Genomic DNA, 19,104 nt, shown 5'->3' with positions numbered 1-19,104 from the left:
AATAACAGAATCTAAAAATGAACGCCAAAGAATCTCAGCAGAGAAGTAGAAACGACTTTGACGCCATTTTATATTCCCTGAAGCCAAAAGACCAGATTGTCCATTATATGGAGATATTTAAACAGCGTACACAAAGTGATTTTTGTAACATAGTGGATAATGAATCACAGTGTGACCTGTCAGATTAGTCAGACTTAAGATAAAACCAAACACTTTCTTTTAGAGAAAGTGCTGCAATTGTGCTGTTAGTTTCATTTCTCTGCAAAGTTCTCTGAAGTGTCGGGTGTTGGTTGACTAAACTGCCCTTTCCAGAGCCGCTGAAGAGCTAAGGCGACTTGGAGTAACGGCTCATCGGGACGGAACAAGTGAAGCCTGACTACAAATGATGTGGCTTCCTGCAGAGGGGGAAACACCATGGCAAATGTGTGAATGTGCTTCTCTTCGTCTTTTTTCGGTCTTTTTCTCACCAAAAAATGAGTGTCTCATCCTCCCTGCAAAAAAAGGCTCAAAGACAAAGCAGCACAGAAGACAGGAGTAGAAGAAGAATGATACGTTTATTTCAAAATAATCATTTATCCATACGGCAGATTTATATTAATCACACTCTTGGTATTCATTGTCAAACATATATATTGTAAAAAAAATGCCAGTATATACATTTATTATGTAATTTCCATTGTAGCCTTTACTGTAACTGTAAATGTGGTGTCAAATGGGTGTGCGTTTCTGTGTGTGAGTCACTGATGTTGTAGGTGGGGGAGTCACATGTTTTATCAATAAATGTCAATTCCTGATTACAGTCATAGTGCAAATTACCGACATGCATGAAACCCCCCCCCAACCATACACACACACACACACACACACACACACACACACAGTCCTTTACTACACTGATACACACATGTACACCAGTGTTTACTGTACACAGAGCAGGTGAAGTTTCACAGTTTAAGTTTCCATGTCAAACATCTAAAGGTGATGTCATGTAAAAGAAAATATTTCACAGAATCAGGAGGATTGACTCGATATCTGAGGGGGGAATATGATTTACGGCTCACAGAAAAGAAAGAAAATGACTCCTGCCTGTGATTTGGGTCAGACTTTGTGAAAGTGATGTGGTTTAAGTGTGAAGGAAGTTCACGCAGAGATCGAAACTCTGGACCACAGAACAAAAACTTCACCAAACCATTATCCCTTCAACTTCTACTACCTTAGGACTTGAACAGCTTTAGGGCTCCTATTCCTCTCACTATAAGAATTCTGTATCCTGTGATATATACACATTCCTTCGTAGGAGCGAGGATGTTAGGGTCGCTTTTCTGTGGATGTAACATCCAGTAAGAGAACCTGCACACAAAGTCAGGCCTGGGAACCAGAGAGCTCCTCCCTATTCAAGTTTCCACGTAGACCACAAAGATAGTTTTAATTCCCATTTTCCAGGTCACTAGTTTCAGGTAAAGAGGAACAGGTGAGGTCTCCTTGCAAGTTACGGGATGAGTGCGATCTTTCCAGCAACCTCCTACATTCTAGTCAGGTCCCTAACCTTTTTGTGAGCACTTAATAAGAAGCCAATTTCAGTTGCAAACCTTGCTATATATCATGTCAGTAAGTAGCACAGTTTATTTTAAATCATATAAGATTGTTTAATCTGAGTAAAACACTGGGGCTAAACTTCCATTAGACTATACAGTATTTCACAAGGCACAGCAGGAAAAAAACAATGATTAGTCCAAATGAATAAACATGATTCTATGCAACAAACGACCCTTGTAGGAGCTCCGAGCATCAGGCTGTGAACCACTGTTATAAGCACTTAAGTGCTTTGCTCTTAAAAAAATGTACTTTAAAAAACTTGTACTTCAAGAAACATAACACAGCACAACATAATGTTGACGTGTGGGTACTGTGAGCCAAATGTATCTGGATCACCACCTATAAATTGCTTTTTGTACATTTCTGTTTCATCAGTTTGACACAATAAAAAGGTACATTGTAGTTTTAGTATTTAAGTGTTTGTGTTAATTGATCTTGTTGTCCTTGTTTTTAAGCATAACATGTCTGTTTGTGTGTCTGTACCATAGACTGGATAAAAAGATGGATGACATGACAGCCTCCTAAAAGTGAAGCTTAAACATTTTGAGCACCAAATATTTCTGTCTGTTTCTGTCATTATAGTCCTTATTATCATGTTGATTTATGTCAAAGTGTTCTGACAAGTTTAGTTCTAATTAGTTATTTGATGCTGTAAAAGGATGATTGACAGCTCTGTTGACAAATGCGGCTCCTGCAGCTGATCTGTTCCGCATTAGCAGAGAAGAGGAGGAACGGTGAGAGGAAACGTAACTAAAACAAAAACTACAGTTATTGGACTTTATATACACTACCAGTCAAACGTTTGGACACATTTTCTCATACAAGTGAATGGGAAAGTGTGTCCAAACTTTTGACTGGTAGTGTACGTGTGAATGTCTGCTTCAGACCAACACAAGAAGCTGTTCTGCTGTTAAATACGCCGCGGTCAATAAAACTGATTCTGATTCTCAATCAGATATTTTCAATTTCGATTTTTATAAGTGTGTCCTTTAATACATATTGCAATTTGTGATAACATCAATGTATTTGACATTTTAGTTTTGAATTGAGGTCTACAATAGACTAAGTACTGAGGTTGCTCACAGTTCACCCGCTCACATACGCAAACATGTGTATTCTGCACATCAAGTACGGCAGGTTAATGTTTGAATCCTAGATGGAGCTGCTTTAACTGACTTTAAAATGCAACCTCTGTTCCACCATATAGTTATGAGTGCAACAATCACATAGTCAACTGGTACCTGTTAAAACAATAATCATTCATTCATACTCTAATTCCTTTAACATGTCACTGTGTGTCTCAGGGGCCATTCTTCCTGTGCACCTGTGCTAGTACTTCCTGTCTCAGTCGCCCTCCGCAACCCCCCCCTCCCCAAACCGCATCCTTCACACTGTCACAATACTACGTCTAGATGTAGAAAAAAACATCGCTCTATAGTCACAGACACACAAAGAATACGACACATAGGTGTGCAAGTGAAAACAACAGGGTCTTCCCCGTCTCTACCCCTCAGTACCATGACGGCTTCTTCTGTCATTTACAGTACACAGCACGGCACGCACAAGGCGTGACAAAGGGCAGCAGTTTACATTCCCATTCATGCCCTCCTGCGTCTTTGTGTGTGTGTGTTGAGTGTGTGTGTGTGTGTGCTTGTTACTCCTGAATGTGCTGCAGAGGTCTCTGGGATGGATAGTCAGCAGTCGGAGATGTGTTCTGATCCTGGATGTGATCGTACGCTCGCAGGTAGTGGCCGTTGTTCTGCTGGTAATAGTACACCAGCTTTTTTGCAAACACTGGCTCCACCTAAAAGGATGAAAAATGTACAGCTGAACCATGTTATCATATGTGTCCTATAAGCGAAGACAGCAGCGCCGAAAGACACAGTGAACTTCAATAAAAGGTGTTTACATTTTTTAGCGTAAGAAAGATTGTGTTGCCTTCATTTTATGTATTTTTAGGTTGATAATTCTAAATATCTTCAGCTTCAGTTTGTTTTAACCACAATAACGACTCTTATTTCATAACGTACCGACTATAAATATGAATTAAATGTGCCTCTGTTAGACTAAAGTACTATTAACATATATATATTATTCTATATACATCTATTCATATTTTGATACATTAAATGGCTTAACCACACTCACTTGAATTAATTCAACTTGTCACTGATAAGTTAATTAGTCTTAGCATGATTATATTTTTTGGTTGCTATTATTATTTTATTATTATTTTTATGACTACTTATACTGAAAATGTATGGTAACACGCTGTTCATGCTAACTATTTATTATAGTATTACTTTTTTCAATTTGACTATTTAAAGCTGCTTTGAGGAACTTCTGGTTTGTGTTGATTTTGACGTCCCCTGTGGACAAAGCCGTACCTCTTAACTCTTTGCTGATTTTGTCCTGTACGTGCTCATATGTATCACCCATTTTAAATTTTTACCCAGTAAATTGTAAACAAAGGCAGCGTGCAGTTAATCGCTTCCTCTGACACCTACCCTCCGCTAGCGGTTTCAGGTTTTAAAAATACCTATACAGATAAAATCAATCTTGTCGCTCATGGTCTGGTTTGCTTTTGTAGGTCATGTAAAGGTATCAGAATTAATTTCAGTCAGTTTCATAACCAGAGAAAAAGTCCTCACAGGAGCTTTAAGATATATGTATTTATTCATATGCTGGTGTAGTTTAGCTTCCAGGCCACTTGACGATACGAGTGAATATTCACCTCTCTCTAGCCACACCCTGAGGAAGACCCGATGGGGGTCGAAACTGGTTGGCATTTATTTCTTTGATGCTGTTGTTTTTCAAGAGAGGTGCACTTCAATAAAGGCATTTTAAACTAAATCCTTGGCTTGGTGCAAGTGTGCCTGAAGAAAGCCCAGTGGCTTCCTTCCTTCAAGCATTGTTTTTTCCTCCCAATAGAGCTCCACCTTGTTTTCCCTCCTGTGCTGTGATTGGCTAGAGCTCTGTTTGATTAGATATGAGAGAGAATAGAGACAACTGCTCACATCCTGTGTAAACCTAAATGTTGACTTAAAGCTAAAGCTAAGTATATATCTAACCAAGTATGTTGTTAATGCTGTAAAACAGATCCTGGTTAGGTTTAGGAAAAGGTCCGAGTTTCAATCAAAACAATAATTCAAGTTGGACTTTCACACGGGGAACAAACAGTAGTCTCCTGTACTCATAGGTGACGAGCTTCCTAGCAGAAAGCCCTGAAGGCATACTTGATGGGTAGCCAATTACAGCACAGTAGGGATTGATGAGGCCCGAAAATGTAATGTGAAAAACATCCTCTAAATTCTAGTTCTTGTTATGTTAGCGCATGCTCACCTGTGCTGTGATCATCTTCCTCGGGCGCTGTGGGTCGGGGTACTCGTCTCCGAAGCATAGCACCACACGGTGTCTCGGTAAATGTCGGCCATTGTGGATAAAATCCTGAAGCTCTGAAAGAAGAAGAGCAAGAAAAGAGATAAGAAAGAGGTGCGTTATCCATAACAAAGCAGCTGAGTGCTACTTATCACACCCTCCATTAGATATACAATAATTAATTAATCTCTAAAAAGCCAAATTACTCACACGACACTTTTTCTAATCATAACGACTTTTCTGGAAACATCACAGTGAGATAACACAAAAAACACCTCCTTGTCAGTCTGTGGTGGACCACAGAAGGTGGGTGGGGACTCCACACGTTGGACCCCAGATGAGAATGTCACTAGCTTCTAAGTGCTGAGAGGGACTTGCCAAACTGAAGCACCTGAAGCCTGGCCTCCATTATTAATATCAACATCATCATAACTATTATCAACATGACCACAACCATTGTCACAATATGAATAGCAGAAGCAGGGCGGTTATACGTATACTCTTGTTACTATTATCTCTCAAAGGATTCATTGAGCAGTAAAAGCCACAACGGTTACCTGAAACAAAGAGCGTGTACACCACCATAAGTACAAGATCTATTCACCCTGATGGACCGGAAACAAGCATGATAGAGAGTGTGCAGGCAGCTACAGGATATTCAGAATATTGAAGGCCTTCTGTAGTATTTATGTTACATTATTGATGTTGAGGTTTCATAATATTACTCTCCAAACCCAGGACTGTCAACATAAACATTCATCAACTTTTGATTAGCACTGCTGCTTAATCAAACAATATATTTTATATTTACATAGTAGCAGTTAAAGTATTCTCTGTTGTCTTGTTTAATTAATGACTGATCTTGTCCATTACTCCTAAAGGTACAAAACTGTGGTTCTCTAACTTCACTCGCTGTCTTTGTTAACGAGAAGCTCCAAATTTTATTTTATTTAAAGCTCCTTTGAGGATCTTTCAGTTTGTGTCAGTTTTGGCGCCCCCTGTGGACAAAGAAGTCCCTATTATCTCTTTGCTCATCTCGCCCTGTACATGCTTAAGTTGTGTTTTCTGGTGAAAAATCTTCTCCTACTTTCTGTTATCATTAAAACACATCACTCATCGAGACTTTGCCATGGAAATGTTAATGTAAGAAGGTTGTTTCGCCCACGTGCTGCCAATGTCCTCGTCTGACACCTACCCCGTGGCAGCATTTACAGGTATTGAAATTATCTACAAAGAAATAATCAATCCTGCCACTGTTGGTCTGGCTTACTTTTAAAGGTCGTATAGATGCGTCAGTAATTATCAAAAACACTCCTCACAGGAGCTTGAATTTTATTTATAAGGAAAGAATAACGCTTAGTATTGCTTTTAAATTGAATAAATTGATGTATACTTAATTGATGCAGTAATTCCCAGCTTGATATTGTTGTAATAATAAGCACACGTTTAACGAGCTTTGATGAGGGTTGAATAGTTGAAGGAGTTGAATAATTTAATTAAATCAAACTTGAATTCCACTGTAATCTGAACTACCTCAGTGAACTGAACTACTAAATTATATTTTAAACTACTAACTGACCTTCAAGGCAAATATAACAGATAAAACCAGACAACCTGTTGAAGCATCAGTTTCATGATGGAATGTGCATTTATGATTTAATTGTGCAATTTAATATAAAACATAACCATGAGGTTTAATCAACACTTCTGTTGGGAAATAACTAAATACATTTAGTTGATTATTATACTTTTGTAAAATTGTAATTATATTTCACTTTACTTTTGTCCATTTTTTTCTATACTTTCTGCTTTCTAACTTTAGGACCAGAATATTGTGGCTGTTTTTCTCCACTGCTTTTATCAGACAGCCAGTAGTAATAGTAACCATTAGATTTGCAGATTCAAATTCTAAATACAAAACATATGATGTGATCATTTAACATATATTATGCCTCACTATTGATTAAACGACCAAACTTTATACAAGTAGTTGGAAATGCATTGCAGTTACTTTAACACTCCAACACTGCATTGAAAAGCAGTCAATACACAATATATGAATAGTTTATATCACACTAACATGTAGCTGTACGCAGATTTAAGCCTTTAGTCATGTTTTTGTCAACTCTTCTTGTGTACCCATCAGATTATGAATATGAATATAGTAAAACCAATGTTTAAAATTAAATTGTTGGGAAATATGATTCATTCATTTGGGTAAAACTTTAAACCCAGAATTTTAACTTTAACGGAATATATTTATTCTTTCATGTTGCTTCTTTTCTAAGAATAAAGGGTTTAATATGCTGTATAGATTATTTGTGAATTTGGGCTACATAATGAAAAATGATTCCACTTCAGTATATGATCTAAATACTTATTGTTGCACAAATTGAACAGGTTTCAACAATATAAACTTCACTTAAATAAGAGTTGAATACTGTTTGGGAGGGCATCATATCGCATGGGTGTTTAAGTCATTACGCCCATACCTGCAGGTGTGAACACACAACAGAACACGAATGCTTACCAACAAGGAATTGCTGGGTGTCAAACAGTTTGCACGCCTGCTCCTTCTCCAGCTTGTTGGGTTTATCCAAAAATGGAGCCAGAGGTCCTTCCCAGTACACCCGTCCCTGGCAGAGGCGTTTAGCGTACAACCCATCAGGCGTCATCCAGAGAAGCAACCCCTTCTCCAGCACATTAGGGAGCATCTCAGCACCCTGCCGGTGAGACTCTGGGTACGGGAAGGGAAAAAGGATGACCTCTGCCCCGCTGTGAAACTTGTCCTCTGAGCATGGGGAAGAAGAGGAGGAGGAAGAGGATGGAGACGAGGACGAAGAAGAGGTGATTCGACAACCTTCCGGGCTGGTGGTGGTAACCTCCTTTACCAAAGACTCTCTGTAGTACAGGGACACATGCAGGCTGAAATCTGGAGGAAAGAGACAGGTGTTTAGTAGATATTTCTACATCGCCATTGAGCCCAACAGTCTGAATATATGGAGGCCTTTAAATGTTAATCTTAAGGAAATCTTAATTCTCAGCAGAGTTTTAAAAACTGCCTTCTTATCAGTCCAGGCCTCTTTTAACCCTCTTTTCACTGTCACGGCCTGCTGCTCTGACCTTAGAATAAGGAAGTTAGTCTGTGTTTGTTTTCTTATCTATAAAAAGCATGTGAGTGAACTTCTGAGTTTATCTGACTTTAAAGCCTGAGATAATTCTTGATACCTGTGATGGTATTGTTGTGGTCCAGTGTGTACACAGGAGGCTGAGACTCTGAAAAGTAGGTGTGAAAGGAGACTTGAAAACCTGCAATGAATAAATGAAAGGAATAAATACGGGCCATGAAGTGTTAGAAGTGAAAGGGCGTTATAGCGCTATTTCACAGTGGAGAGGACATTTTTTTAAATGATCAAAGTCTAATCTAGAACAAAATGCAGTGAAGAGAGAGTACAAATTTCCATAAGATACATTTATTTAGAGGTTTGCGATTGAACAAGCAGGTAGAGAAGTCACATGTTCATACATCTTCAACATGTACAACACACGATTTAAACAGACCCAAACACATAAACACTTTAGGGATTTTTTTCTTCACAGTCCTTCACATGTTCTTATATATTTTACATATAATTAATATGTAATACATTTAATTCATCCTTATTTTCTTGTCCAAAACACCAAAAGACACAAAGCTAATGACTTTGCAGCTAGCTAAGTTAGCTCTCTTTGCTAGCTTAGTTTGCTCTCTTTGCCAGCTTAGTTTGCTCTCTTTGCTAGCAAAGTTAGCTCTCTTTGCCAGCTAAGTTGGCTCTCTTTCCTAGCTAGGTTGTTGTGAAGCCTGTAGCTGTTTTGTTGTGCAAATTCTATTGAACGTTTACACTTTCACTGTAACCTGCATTTGAAAGATTGTGATATATTATTAACAAATAATATTATATATAACTACCCATTGTACTACAATTCAAAGATAAAACATGAATTGAACTGAAATACATTTTCAAACATCAAAGCGAGCATACAGTCTGTCAGCTATGTATTGCAGTCACACACCCATTTACAGTCAAAATAAAATATACATAGTTTTATAATCCTGACCAGCTCTAAAGGTTGTATCCATGATGTGAGTATGGCCATATCTTACCATTCTCTGTCTGTGACAGTGGCCAGGCCCGGCTGAACGCTGACTGGTAGTGGCTCTGACCAAACGGCACCTCTGCGTGTGACCCGTGGTGATGTGCAGCAGGAAGAGGCTGTTGTTCTAGTGCTGAGTAATCCCTCCAGTCTCTTCTCTCCTGAGACAGAATATAGCCAGGTCCCTGAGAAAGGGCCATAAAGACAGTCACTCGAAGGTAAACCAAAGCATTTGCAATCACTAATATTGCAGAATAATGTATGTGCATCAGCTGACCTGGTTGTGCAGAGACGAATATGGAGGAATGTAGCCATGTGCATTTACATGCGATGGTGTCTCCTCCGTACTGCTCATCTTCATCCCTGTATGTACGAAAACAACAAACCAGGATTCAGTTTACTGTACAGATTAGCAATAAACAAAGAATATGTTTGCTGTAACAATCTGTGAACCTAACCTAATTCATTAAAGCAAGTTCAAACTGTGAACATATTTCATGCACTCATGAGGTCCTGCTATTCATGTGACTGATAAGGTGTTGTGTAAAGTGAGTGCAAGATACGACTAAGAGGCAAGTGCCAATCTCAACCCTCTTCATTTCGAGAGTCAAGTGTGAGCGCAGATAGCGAGAGCTGCTCGTGTGCGACAAAAACTGTTGTTGTCTGATGGCAGGGACTTAGTTATGCAAGGCTGGAGGTCGTCTGATTGTGTTATGTGCACCCTGCACTTAGTAACCGAAGCTCTCTAAAAAAAGCACTACGGCCTTTTTGGTACATGCTTTGGCTTCCTTTGTGCTTCCTGCCTCATCAAAATCAGCAGCACGGGTGCATATGTGTGTGAAAAAAATTGCCAACAGGCTAGAAACAATGTGAGATGCTCTGTGAGATGTAGCAGTATGCTGTATTTATAAATTAAATACTGCTATGGCGTGGCTTTAGATTATATTTGTTATCAGAATTTAAACCATTTAAATCAATTTGACTCACTTTGGTGCATCTGTCAACACATACATGGGAGGCTGATGGCAGATCTCACAAACCGTATGGCATTTTTGACGCTAACACTTACCTTTTTTGGCTTCCTCTGGAATAATTCTGTAGACTTTGTAGGGCTCTGAGATGTCCAGTTGGCTTCTTTCCACTAACTCATCAAAGTCGTTGCTTTTATTAAGAGCACAGCGCAGTCTGGTTTTCCATGTGGGGGGGTCTGGCTTGTCCACTCCTTCCTTATATTTCCCCTTAAACAATGCCCATGCCTGAAACAATCATCGAAGAGATTAATTTACATGTCTTCTTTAGTCAACTTTGAATAATGGCGCTGAATAATGGATTAGACTGCATTAAGTGCATATACATTCTCAGACTCAGTTGTCAGAGACTCAGGTGTACTGCAAAGAGATATCTGTGATGGTCTGACCTTGAAGAGCGCAGCGTCCTCCTCTCTGTTGTAGTCCTGTTTTCCCGCATGTTTCCACGGAATCCTAAAGATGGATTTGTCATCATTTTCCCAAACCAGGCCGGGATATCTCCTGCTGTCAATCTGATCGATCAGCCACTGCCTCAGTTTGCCGTTTCCACAGCTGACTGACAGGCCGCTATCCTCATTCATCTCTGCAAAGTGAAAAAAAAAAGGACACAGGTATCGTATCTGTGGGCACATGTGAGTGAATGAAGTCGTTACAAGGCCTGGAGCACATCAGAAAACTCTTTATTAAAAAGTGAATGTTAGCTTTAACTCTTAGTTTCTATGTCTATCAGCTGTCCTAGGTGTTTCTTTAACCACTAAATTGACAGCAATAAATGTGAAGGTAGCTGATAATTAGCCTTGGCTTCTTTTGATTGCATCATAATGGTGTAAAAGCATGGCCATTATACCGGTTACATGTCACATGCTGAGTGAGAGAGCATGGCTTGTTTACATAAAATAATGTTACGATGTCTGTAATGCAAATCTTCATATCGCGATATCGATGAAATTGCGATATATTGCGCAGCTCTAATTGTTATTCAATTATACTGGTTCTAATGCAGCGTTCACTATTAAAAATTGACCCAAAAAAACATGATGAAATGTATCAGATGATTTAGATAACAGGTTCAGCTTGACACAATAAAAAACATTATTAGAATTTCTTGTAAAAATTACACTTATTTTAATAACTGCCAGGGTTCATCAGTCAGTTCCTCATAGCAAATCAAACTAAACCCCAGTGTAGCAGTTAAATTTACTTTAATTATCATCATTTTAAATACATTTTATTTAGCCATGCTGATACTTTTTGTCTTACTGTTTTTCATTTTCAGAGCAATGAAGTGTGACTCATTTGAGATATGCATGAATACATATAGCAATGCAGCTATAAATAATTACAGGAAGAGTTTTAGCACAACTGCAACGCACTGTGACAGAATATAGATAACTTAAAAAATCATATATATGCCTATATATATCAAATTAAGTTGAATAACAAACTTTTTACATTGTGTTCATGTCATCTTGGGATTCTACCTGCCAAACCTGACAGAGTTGACTGACAGAAGCTGAAGGTGTAAATTGATACATTAAAAGTTTCCACTTATGCTGATGTTGAAAATAAGTTCAGTCATCTTAAAGGAGCTGCTGCTGCTTACCTTTGATCATCTGAGCTGCCCCGCTGAAATCTGTTTTCGGGTTCTCCGTGTCCTTTTCTTAAACGTTATCACATCTTGATTTGCAAAAAAAAAAAAAAAAAGGAGGAGCTTGTCGGGCTGAGAAGTTGTTCAAAAGGGAGATGCGCAGCTAAGGGGCGCATAGTTCTGTGAAACTGGGCGCCCACGCGGCGTTGCGGTGGGGAATCCCTCTCGTGACACCCCGAGCAGAAACCGAGCAGGACTGAATGGAACACTTACCTGTGCACGTTATCAACCCAAAGATATTCCACCACATTTTTTTGTTGTTCTGAACCCTTTTAATTCACCCTTATTTCCAGTTACAGGGCAAATACTGAAGAGAAATGACTACAACTTCAAAATGTTGTTGTTGGGGAAAGATATGAGACACGAGCATCCAGTGTCAGAAGGAGACAAATGGTTGAACATTCAAAGCTATATATTTTAAGCTTTACTTTAAAACTATTACTGCCCCCCAGTGGCCAACCATGGGCCTGCTTTTCCAAGTACATCTATGTATTTAAAATCTCACCATGTTGAAATTAATGATTTTTTAAGTGCTTTTAAGTCTCTAAAGACATTTTAGAAGAAGGGATGTGGAACAAACGTGATCATGGTGTTTTTGTGTCACCATGCATGACCTCTCTTGCACATTAGACAAACAGGAAGAGTGCAGGAAACAGAGGCATAAACACAACACAGAATGTGTCTTATCACCTACAATATGACAGCCCACCGACTGACAGCTCACAGAACGCTTCACTAGACTTCTTTTATTTCACTATTTGAAATCATCGCGACACAGTACAAAAAACACGGTTCACAACATTCATAAATTAGAAAAACAGCACCAGAAACATCAACCAATGCTAAAAAAACTAATATATGCTGTACATATTAACGGTCTTTTCCAGTGTTCATGTCTGTGATGTGTAGAGGATCGTTTCAGCAGCGATAAACATCCTGCCAGTAGTCCACTCAATGCACATGAGACTTCCAGAGAGCATCACGTGATGTTGTAATCCTCCAAGTTTCAAAATATCTTTTCAAAAGATCTGATCAGACATCTCCAGTTGGGGTTGATGGCTGTTTTCCCACCTCCTTGCCACTGACTTTAGATGCCCTTGCAAGTAAGTCCCGTATATCAGCCTCATCATTGAAGGGGTTGTCTTTATATTCCACGAGTAACCATTCTCTGAACTGCAGGGGGAAAAAACTGTTTGTAAGGAACTGTACAAAATGCATTTATAAGGTAATTAAATCGAATTATCAAAAGGACTGACCTGATCTGCTTGAGTAGCCTCAAACTCCTGGAGCTGCCGCTGGAAGCCAAGGTTTGGGCCAGCACAGGGCCGGGCCACCCTCACTGCAGCCAGCGCCTCCTGCCAGCCCAGTCCTGTCACCGTCATGATGTAAGCTACCACCAGGGTGACACTGCGGGACACACCGGCCAAACTGCAGAGAAAAAAAAACACTTTTCTTTTAGAAAAAGATATGCACCGATCAGCCATAACAAGTCAAAGCCAAAAACAGCCCTGACCCATCGGGGCATTGACTCCACCAGACCTCTAAAGGTGTGCTGAGGTATCTGGCCCCAAGACGTTAGCAGCAGATCCTTTAAGTCCTGTAAGCTGCGAGGTGGGGCCGCCATGGATCGGACTTGTTTGTCCAGCACATCCCACAGAAGCTCGATTGGATCGAGATCTGGGGAATTTGGAGGCCAAGTCAACACCTTAAACTCCTTGTCGTGTTCCTCAAACCATTCCTGAACCGTGTTTGCAGTGTAGCAGGGCGCATTATCCTGCTGAAAGAGGCCACTGCCATTAGGGAATATTGTTTCCATGAAAAGGTGGACTTAGTCTGCAACAGTGTTTAGGTAGGTGGTACTTGTCAAAGTAACATCCACATGAAAGGCAGGACCCGAGGTTTGCCAGCAGCACAGTGCCCAAAGCACCACACGGCCTCTGCCAGCTTGCCTTCTTCCCATAGTGCATCCTGGTGCCATGTCTTCCCCAGGTAAGCGAGGCACACGCACCCAGCCATCCACATGATGTAAAACATGATTAATCAGACCAGGCCACCTTCTTCCATTGCTCCGTGGTCCAGTTCTGATGCTCACGTGCCCATTGTAGGCGCTATCAGCCTTGGGCAGGGGTCAGCATGGGCACCCCGTCCGGTCTGCAGCTACGCAGCCCCATACGCAACAAACTGCTGTGCTCAGTGTGTTCTGACAGCTTTCTATCAAAACCAGCATCAACTTTTTCAGCAGTTTGAGCTACAGAAGCTCTTCTGTTGGATCGGACCACGCGGGGCTGCTTTCGGACCTCACACGCATCAAGGAGCCTGTCCTCGATTCACTGGTTTTCCTTCCTTGAACCACTTCTGGTAGGTACTGACCACTGCAGATCGGGAACACCCCTCAAGAGCTAGAGATGCTCTGACCCAGTCGTCTAGCGGTCACAATTTGGGCCTTGTCAAAGTCGCTCACATCCTTACGCTTGCCTGTTTTTCAAGGACAAAATGTTCACTTGCTGCCTAACATATCCCGCCCACTGCCAGGTGCCATTGTAACGAGATAATCAATGCGTTTCACTTCACCTGTCAGTCATAATGTTATAGCTGATCAGTGTTAAGTGCTATCCATTTAAAAAGTTAAATACACTGTTATCAATGTTGTCAACACGCAAGCGAGTCAGGTTTTACATGTCTTCAGGTTATGTGTTGCACATTTAGGTGTCACATCTTGGTTTTAGAGATGTGATTAAGCTACATTTTGTACATTAAAATGATCTATTATCCAGGTTTCTAATCTTTGTCATGTTCACATATGTTAAGAACTGAAAATACAGTTGTTGCCTTGTAAAATTAGTAAAAATAACATGAATGATGTAATGATGGTTTGCATCCTACAATAAAGGCAAAAGTAAGGAAAATATAGAGAATATTTTGTCATTATTTTGGTCTTCTATTAAAGACAAATAGACTAAAACGCTAATTCAACCATGCTGGAAAATACTAGAGCCATGTAATGTATGAAATCTAAATCGTTTGGTCACTCTGTGTTGTACTGAGACCTGTGGCAACCCAGATCCTATAAATAGCCTCTTGTTCCACTGTATTTCTGAGAAGACCCTTGGCTCTGTCTAACTAAATATAACCCTCGCCTGTGAACATACACTCAGCTATCATGCCACAAGAGCACAATGTAGCTCTGCTGTGTTACTGTACTCTGTTTTGGGAAGTTTAAGAATAGGTTCTGCGCTTATCGTTTAATCTCCTCTGTGCAGCAGTCACACATGGCTTCACTCGTGTCCACGGTGCATGATCTCGTGCGCTCGAGATGAAGTGCACATTTAAACGAGCACGTCTGTGATTATATTATAAGATAGCAGGAGGAAATTGATCTAATTTAGTCACTCTTGTTTGAATAGCCTGTGTGAAAGAATTCAAGCTTTGAGGGAAATATAGAACAAGCACTTACCAGTGAACGAGGCAGCCTTCTCCTTTCAGGCGGGACTCGTGCATGAACATTATACTTTGTTTAAAATGCTGGGTCCTGTGGGGCATAAAAACTGTCTGTTATAATAGACAATAAACACATAAACTATTATCAGCACATAGCAAGAAGTGCTGTGAGAAATGTGACTATGTGGTATTATTTAAAGTCCCTGCAGACTGGTTATGTGCATGCTTTTATTCTGGACATGCTGTGTGTATATTTTTGCCCCCGGCTTGTCAAACCATTTTAATTTGTTATCCTGGAACGATCAGGATGAGGGCGTGTTCATCTCAGGTTTGAGGGAGTTGGTGTCATATTTCACAAAACAGGTTTCAAACACATCACACTCTCTGACATAAGAGGCATGAGGCAACCAGGGCAGTGAGAGCGACAGGGGCATTAGTGTGCATATGTGTGTGTATATTAGGGACTTGGTGGTGGGTATAAATAGACGCACAGCACCAACCATCATGCTATAAGTGCAGAACTGAGCTGTGAGACTTCCTTCCTGATAAAAGATTGCCTGAAGTGGGAATTTGGCCTTGGAAAATGTGTGTTTTTAAACGTGCGTTTGAATCAGCGAATCCCTCGGTGATACATGCACCACATTTCAGATTTTTCATCCCATGCTGCAGTAAAACAGCTGCATGTGTTGCTGCAAGAGCCGAGCGTGACTGTGATCTAGTCAGACAATAAGTTCACAGTAAAATGTTGCGCTTGTTAAAGCTGATCATTTACACGTTAGCTTGGAGAAAATGAACCTCAGACACCCACACGGTGCAGCCTCAAATGGATGAGGTACATTCTCTCTCTTTTTCTCTGCCTCAGCCTTTCATTGTTCTTTGTGTGTGTGTGTGTGTGTGTGTATTGCTGTGCTGCACATTTTTTGGTACTTACAGGTTTTGTGTGGGCAGGTCAGCAGCTGAAATGCACAGATAGGTCATCTCCTGGGGGACAAAGTATACTGGTTACCTGTCAGCAGCAGCCACTTCCTCTAATGCAGTGAACACAAATCAATAAACAGCAGGTGGTTGATTGATTCATGCGTGTGTTGCTGAAGCAGCGGTGCTACTGTATGTAGATGAATAAAGGCAATTTTAAACTGATTTGCAGTCACATGCTGCGCTTTTGTACTGGCGGAGAAACTTTACATCCAAATCACTAACCTAGGGGAAATAATAATGAAGCAGGAGCGCACAAGTCCACATTGACTGAAGCAAGAACAACCGCCTACTCTCAAAACCCACACAAGCGCACAATTCAGGACACTGACCAAACCAACTGTTGTTGACTGGCATTCTTCGTGATACTCAGACAATCACATGAGTGAGAAACTCCCCTGCTTATTGAAACTCCCGGAAAACTGAGATGTGTTTGCTCACGAAGCGGCCTGATTGCACCTCATCCTGAACAACCTGACAGACTGGTTTATGGTCTCTGTGGAGTTTTGTTCGCCGTATTGTAACAGACTAAGAGGGTCGCGCCCAATCAGATCAGTTCAAGCCTCATTGGCTTGACCATTCTGCTAAAAGATTAATGAGAAATTTAAGATGTTTTGTAACACGGAGAGCTTCTCACCTGGAGAATGGGAGCCGCGCTGTCGTGAATAGACAGGATGTGTGTGATGTTGTTTCTGGCTAACTGTTCCCGGTCTCTTGCATCTGACATAAACAAAAATCACCACAATCAAAGACAGTTGGTATGTGCTGTTATATACAAGAACCAAGTCAGAATGATTAAAAGAAGCACTAAGACACACCTTTGAAATTTCCCAGGTACAAGTCAGGCAGGACCTTTAAGGACAGAGATAAAGAGGTTAAAGCAGACCTGCTCAAAGCAGTATTGATAAGGTGATGTTGTGGCACAACAGCTGAGAGAACTGAGAACAGCTAACTCAGTCAGTCTGAAAACATGAAGTGACAATGAGATATCGTTTTCCATGGTTCAAGTCTATAAATTGGGTTATGGGAACAGAAAATAAGCCTAAAGATAAGGAAAACATGTCAGTTATGCGAAATATTCACAGTAAGACCACTAAAGTTAAACGGTTTGTGTTTGAATCTTGAGCAAGACTCGTATATATTTTCTATATTATGTAAAACTAATGAGCAGACACAACTTTCTTTGCGAAACATGTTGAAGTCTCTATCACCTGCTCCATCAATATCACCTCCTTAATTTTAACTCAGAATGCCGAAGACCACGTACTCGTCCCTGAACTCAACACTAGTCGCGTGCAACAGAGGGGAATCATACCTTGTTGATGCCATTACCCATGCTGAAACCCGTCTGAAGAATAATAGTGGGAAAAAAATGCTTCAACGTGTTCCCTCGTTGTTTCAAAACGCGTATCCAGCGGCTTGACGGCTTCCCAGACCCGGTGTAGGGGCGCAAATGCTGCAGCTTCGCGTCCAAGCGAGCCGAACACCGCTGCCCAAACTCCACGCGTTGAATGCTGGGAGTTGAAGTTTGCTGATTTACGGATGCTGGAATTCACGGAGAACTATTGTGCGGACACAGGTGTTGTACAAACCTAACTCTGGCAATTGACCTCTTATTACAGGATACCATCTGGCCCGATGACAGCAAATACTTAACCATTAAACAAACTTTAAGGTACAACAGACTGCCTACATACCAGAGCAGAATTAGCCAACCCCCTGTGGAAATATAACAGGAATACAATGAGCCACAGTGAGATGTACAACAAAATCTTTGCTGGGGGAAAAAAAGACATTTGCTACAATTTATTTTATTTTTTGGGAAAAAATAACCAATTTACTCTTTCTCCTTTTTAAAGTTGTTTTAAAAGAAAGTTACATTTTTAAACTTACTGCTAAATTTAAGATTGTTTTTGGGTTCAACTATTTTAGATTTTCAGCAATCATACACTGGTTAACAATTTTGTGAGTTGTCATAAAAATAGCTGACTGGACTTTACATACATATATACATATAGATTTGGCCATTGCGTGGAGAGAAGGGGGCAATGACTTTTGCTGCTTAGATGAAATTCCCGGTTCACAAGAGCACTTACCCCAAATTTCACATTAAGAAAAAAATGTATCTAATTTTAACTACTTAAGCCTTCATTAATCTAAATGTAACTTTGCCTCTTTGCCCAAAATGTCTGCAATTTCTGAAGCATGGGGTTGAATAAGGGAAGAGTGTGCAAACAACCAATGCAACACTACAGGATTGTGTGTTCTCAAAGGTGGGGGAAAAACAAATCCAATGCCAGTGGGGAATAGAGATGGTAACCCTGTCCACAATCATAGCACCATTTGTGAGTTGACACCATTGAAAGGATTTTTCAGACACCACCCTCGCCTGAGGGAAACTAAACACAAGGGGAACAGACAGTTCTTAGTATTAACAGAGGGATATCAACTCTTATGTGAAGCTTGTAACACCTTGAGAGGCCGAACTCATCCACCTCCATCCCCAACATCTCTTCTATCCAAAAGCTGAACTGAAGACCAGTAGGCCTATACAACATGGGGCAACCAACAGCAACAGGGGCCATAGTTTTGCTGTTATAGGACTGCACATTAAAGTTCTGTTCTCATCACATTAACATCAACAGGAAGTACTGCTGCTACCCACTGCCCTACATTAAAGTGCTTTTACACCGCAGTTGCTAGCTGGTTTGACTTCCTGGTGATGTGTTGTTTTATATATGGGGTGTGTGTGTGACCACCGGAGCACAGCATGAATAGGGGGAGGCGACTGACTGATTTGTAAGGTGACCAAAGCCTACAACACATAGTTGAGTAGAGTTTTTCACATGATAGAATGGCCTGTTGTACCATTGCTGGAACAAGAAAAAAAGGACTGAGCTTGCATTT

General features: G+C 40.5%; 2 protein-coding genes across 3 annotated transcripts; both read right to left on the bottom strand.

Moving 5' to 3' along the window:
* Positions 1-584: 584 nt before the first annotated feature.
* Positions 585-11,758, bottom strand: irf4a (interferon regulatory factor 4a). Its single transcript, XM_069685101.1, has 9 exons — positions 11,740-11,758; positions 10,526-10,719; positions 10,178-10,364; positions 9,386-9,471; positions 9,119-9,293; positions 8,203-8,283; positions 7,505-7,906; positions 4,939-5,051; positions 585-3,400 (listed from the first exon to the last, which is right to left on the bottom strand). The coding sequence occupies exons 1-9, from the start codon at positions 11,747-11,749 to the stop codon at positions 3,251-3,253; spliced, it is 1,398 nt and encodes a 465-aa protein (XP_069541202.1). The 5' UTR covers positions 11,750-11,758; the 3' UTR covers positions 585-3,250.
* A 767-nt stretch (positions 11,759-12,525) lies between these two features.
* On the bottom strand, positions 12,526-17,684 carry dusp22b (dual specificity phosphatase 22b). 2 transcript variants are annotated; one of them, XM_069685029.1, is made up of 7 exons: positions 17,513-17,684; positions 17,016-17,049; positions 16,835-16,917; positions 16,154-16,203; positions 15,239-15,313; positions 13,041-13,212; positions 12,526-12,957 (listed from the first exon to the last, which is right to left on the bottom strand). In XM_069685029.1, the coding sequence occupies exons 1-7, from the start codon at positions 17,531-17,533 to the stop codon at positions 12,817-12,819; spliced, it is 576 nt and encodes a 191-aa protein (XP_069541130.1). In that variant the 5' UTR covers positions 17,534-17,684; the 3' UTR covers positions 12,526-12,816. The 2 variants fall into 2 exon arrangements, with proteins under 2 accessions (XP_069541130.1, XP_069541131.1); XM_069685030.1 differs by having other exon boundaries at positions 16,154-16,200.
* Positions 17,685-19,104: the final 1,420 nt, after the last annotated feature.

This window comes from Semicossyphus pulcher, unplaced genomic scaffold (assembly GCF_022749685.1).
Source record: "Semicossyphus pulcher isolate SPU_LCO1_2020_fin unplaced genomic scaffold, fSemPul1.0.p SCAF_7, whole genome shotgun sequence".
Lineage (NCBI taxonomy): Eukaryota > Metazoa > Chordata > Actinopteri > Labriformes > Labridae > Semicossyphus > Semicossyphus pulcher.
This window is presented reverse-complemented; position numbering and strand designations above follow the sequence as displayed.

Excerpts from the sequence above, each read along its gene's own strand:
- dusp22b (XM_069685029.1), bottom strand. The coding sequence starts at position 17,533 with ATGGGTAATGGCATCAACAAG. Across the intron at positions 16,918-17,015 it reads GTACCTGGGAAATTTCAAAG|ATGCAAGAGACCGGGAACAG; the intron begins GTGTGTCTTAGT and ends TGTTTATGTCAG. Across the intron at positions 12,958-13,040 it reads AGGCTACTCAAGCAGATCAG|TTCAGAGAATGGTTACTCGT; the intron begins GTCAGTCCTTTT and ends TTCCCCCTGCAG.
- irf4a (XM_069685101.1), bottom strand. Across the intron at positions 5,052-7,504 it reads CACCCAGCAATTCCTTGTTG|AGCTTCAGGATTTTATCCAC; the intron begins GTAAGCATTCGT and ends TTCTTCTTTCAG. Across the intron at positions 3,401-4,938 it reads GGAAGATGATCACAGCACAG|GTGGAGCCAGTGTTTGCAAA; the intron begins GTGAGCATGCGC and ends TCATCCTTTTAG.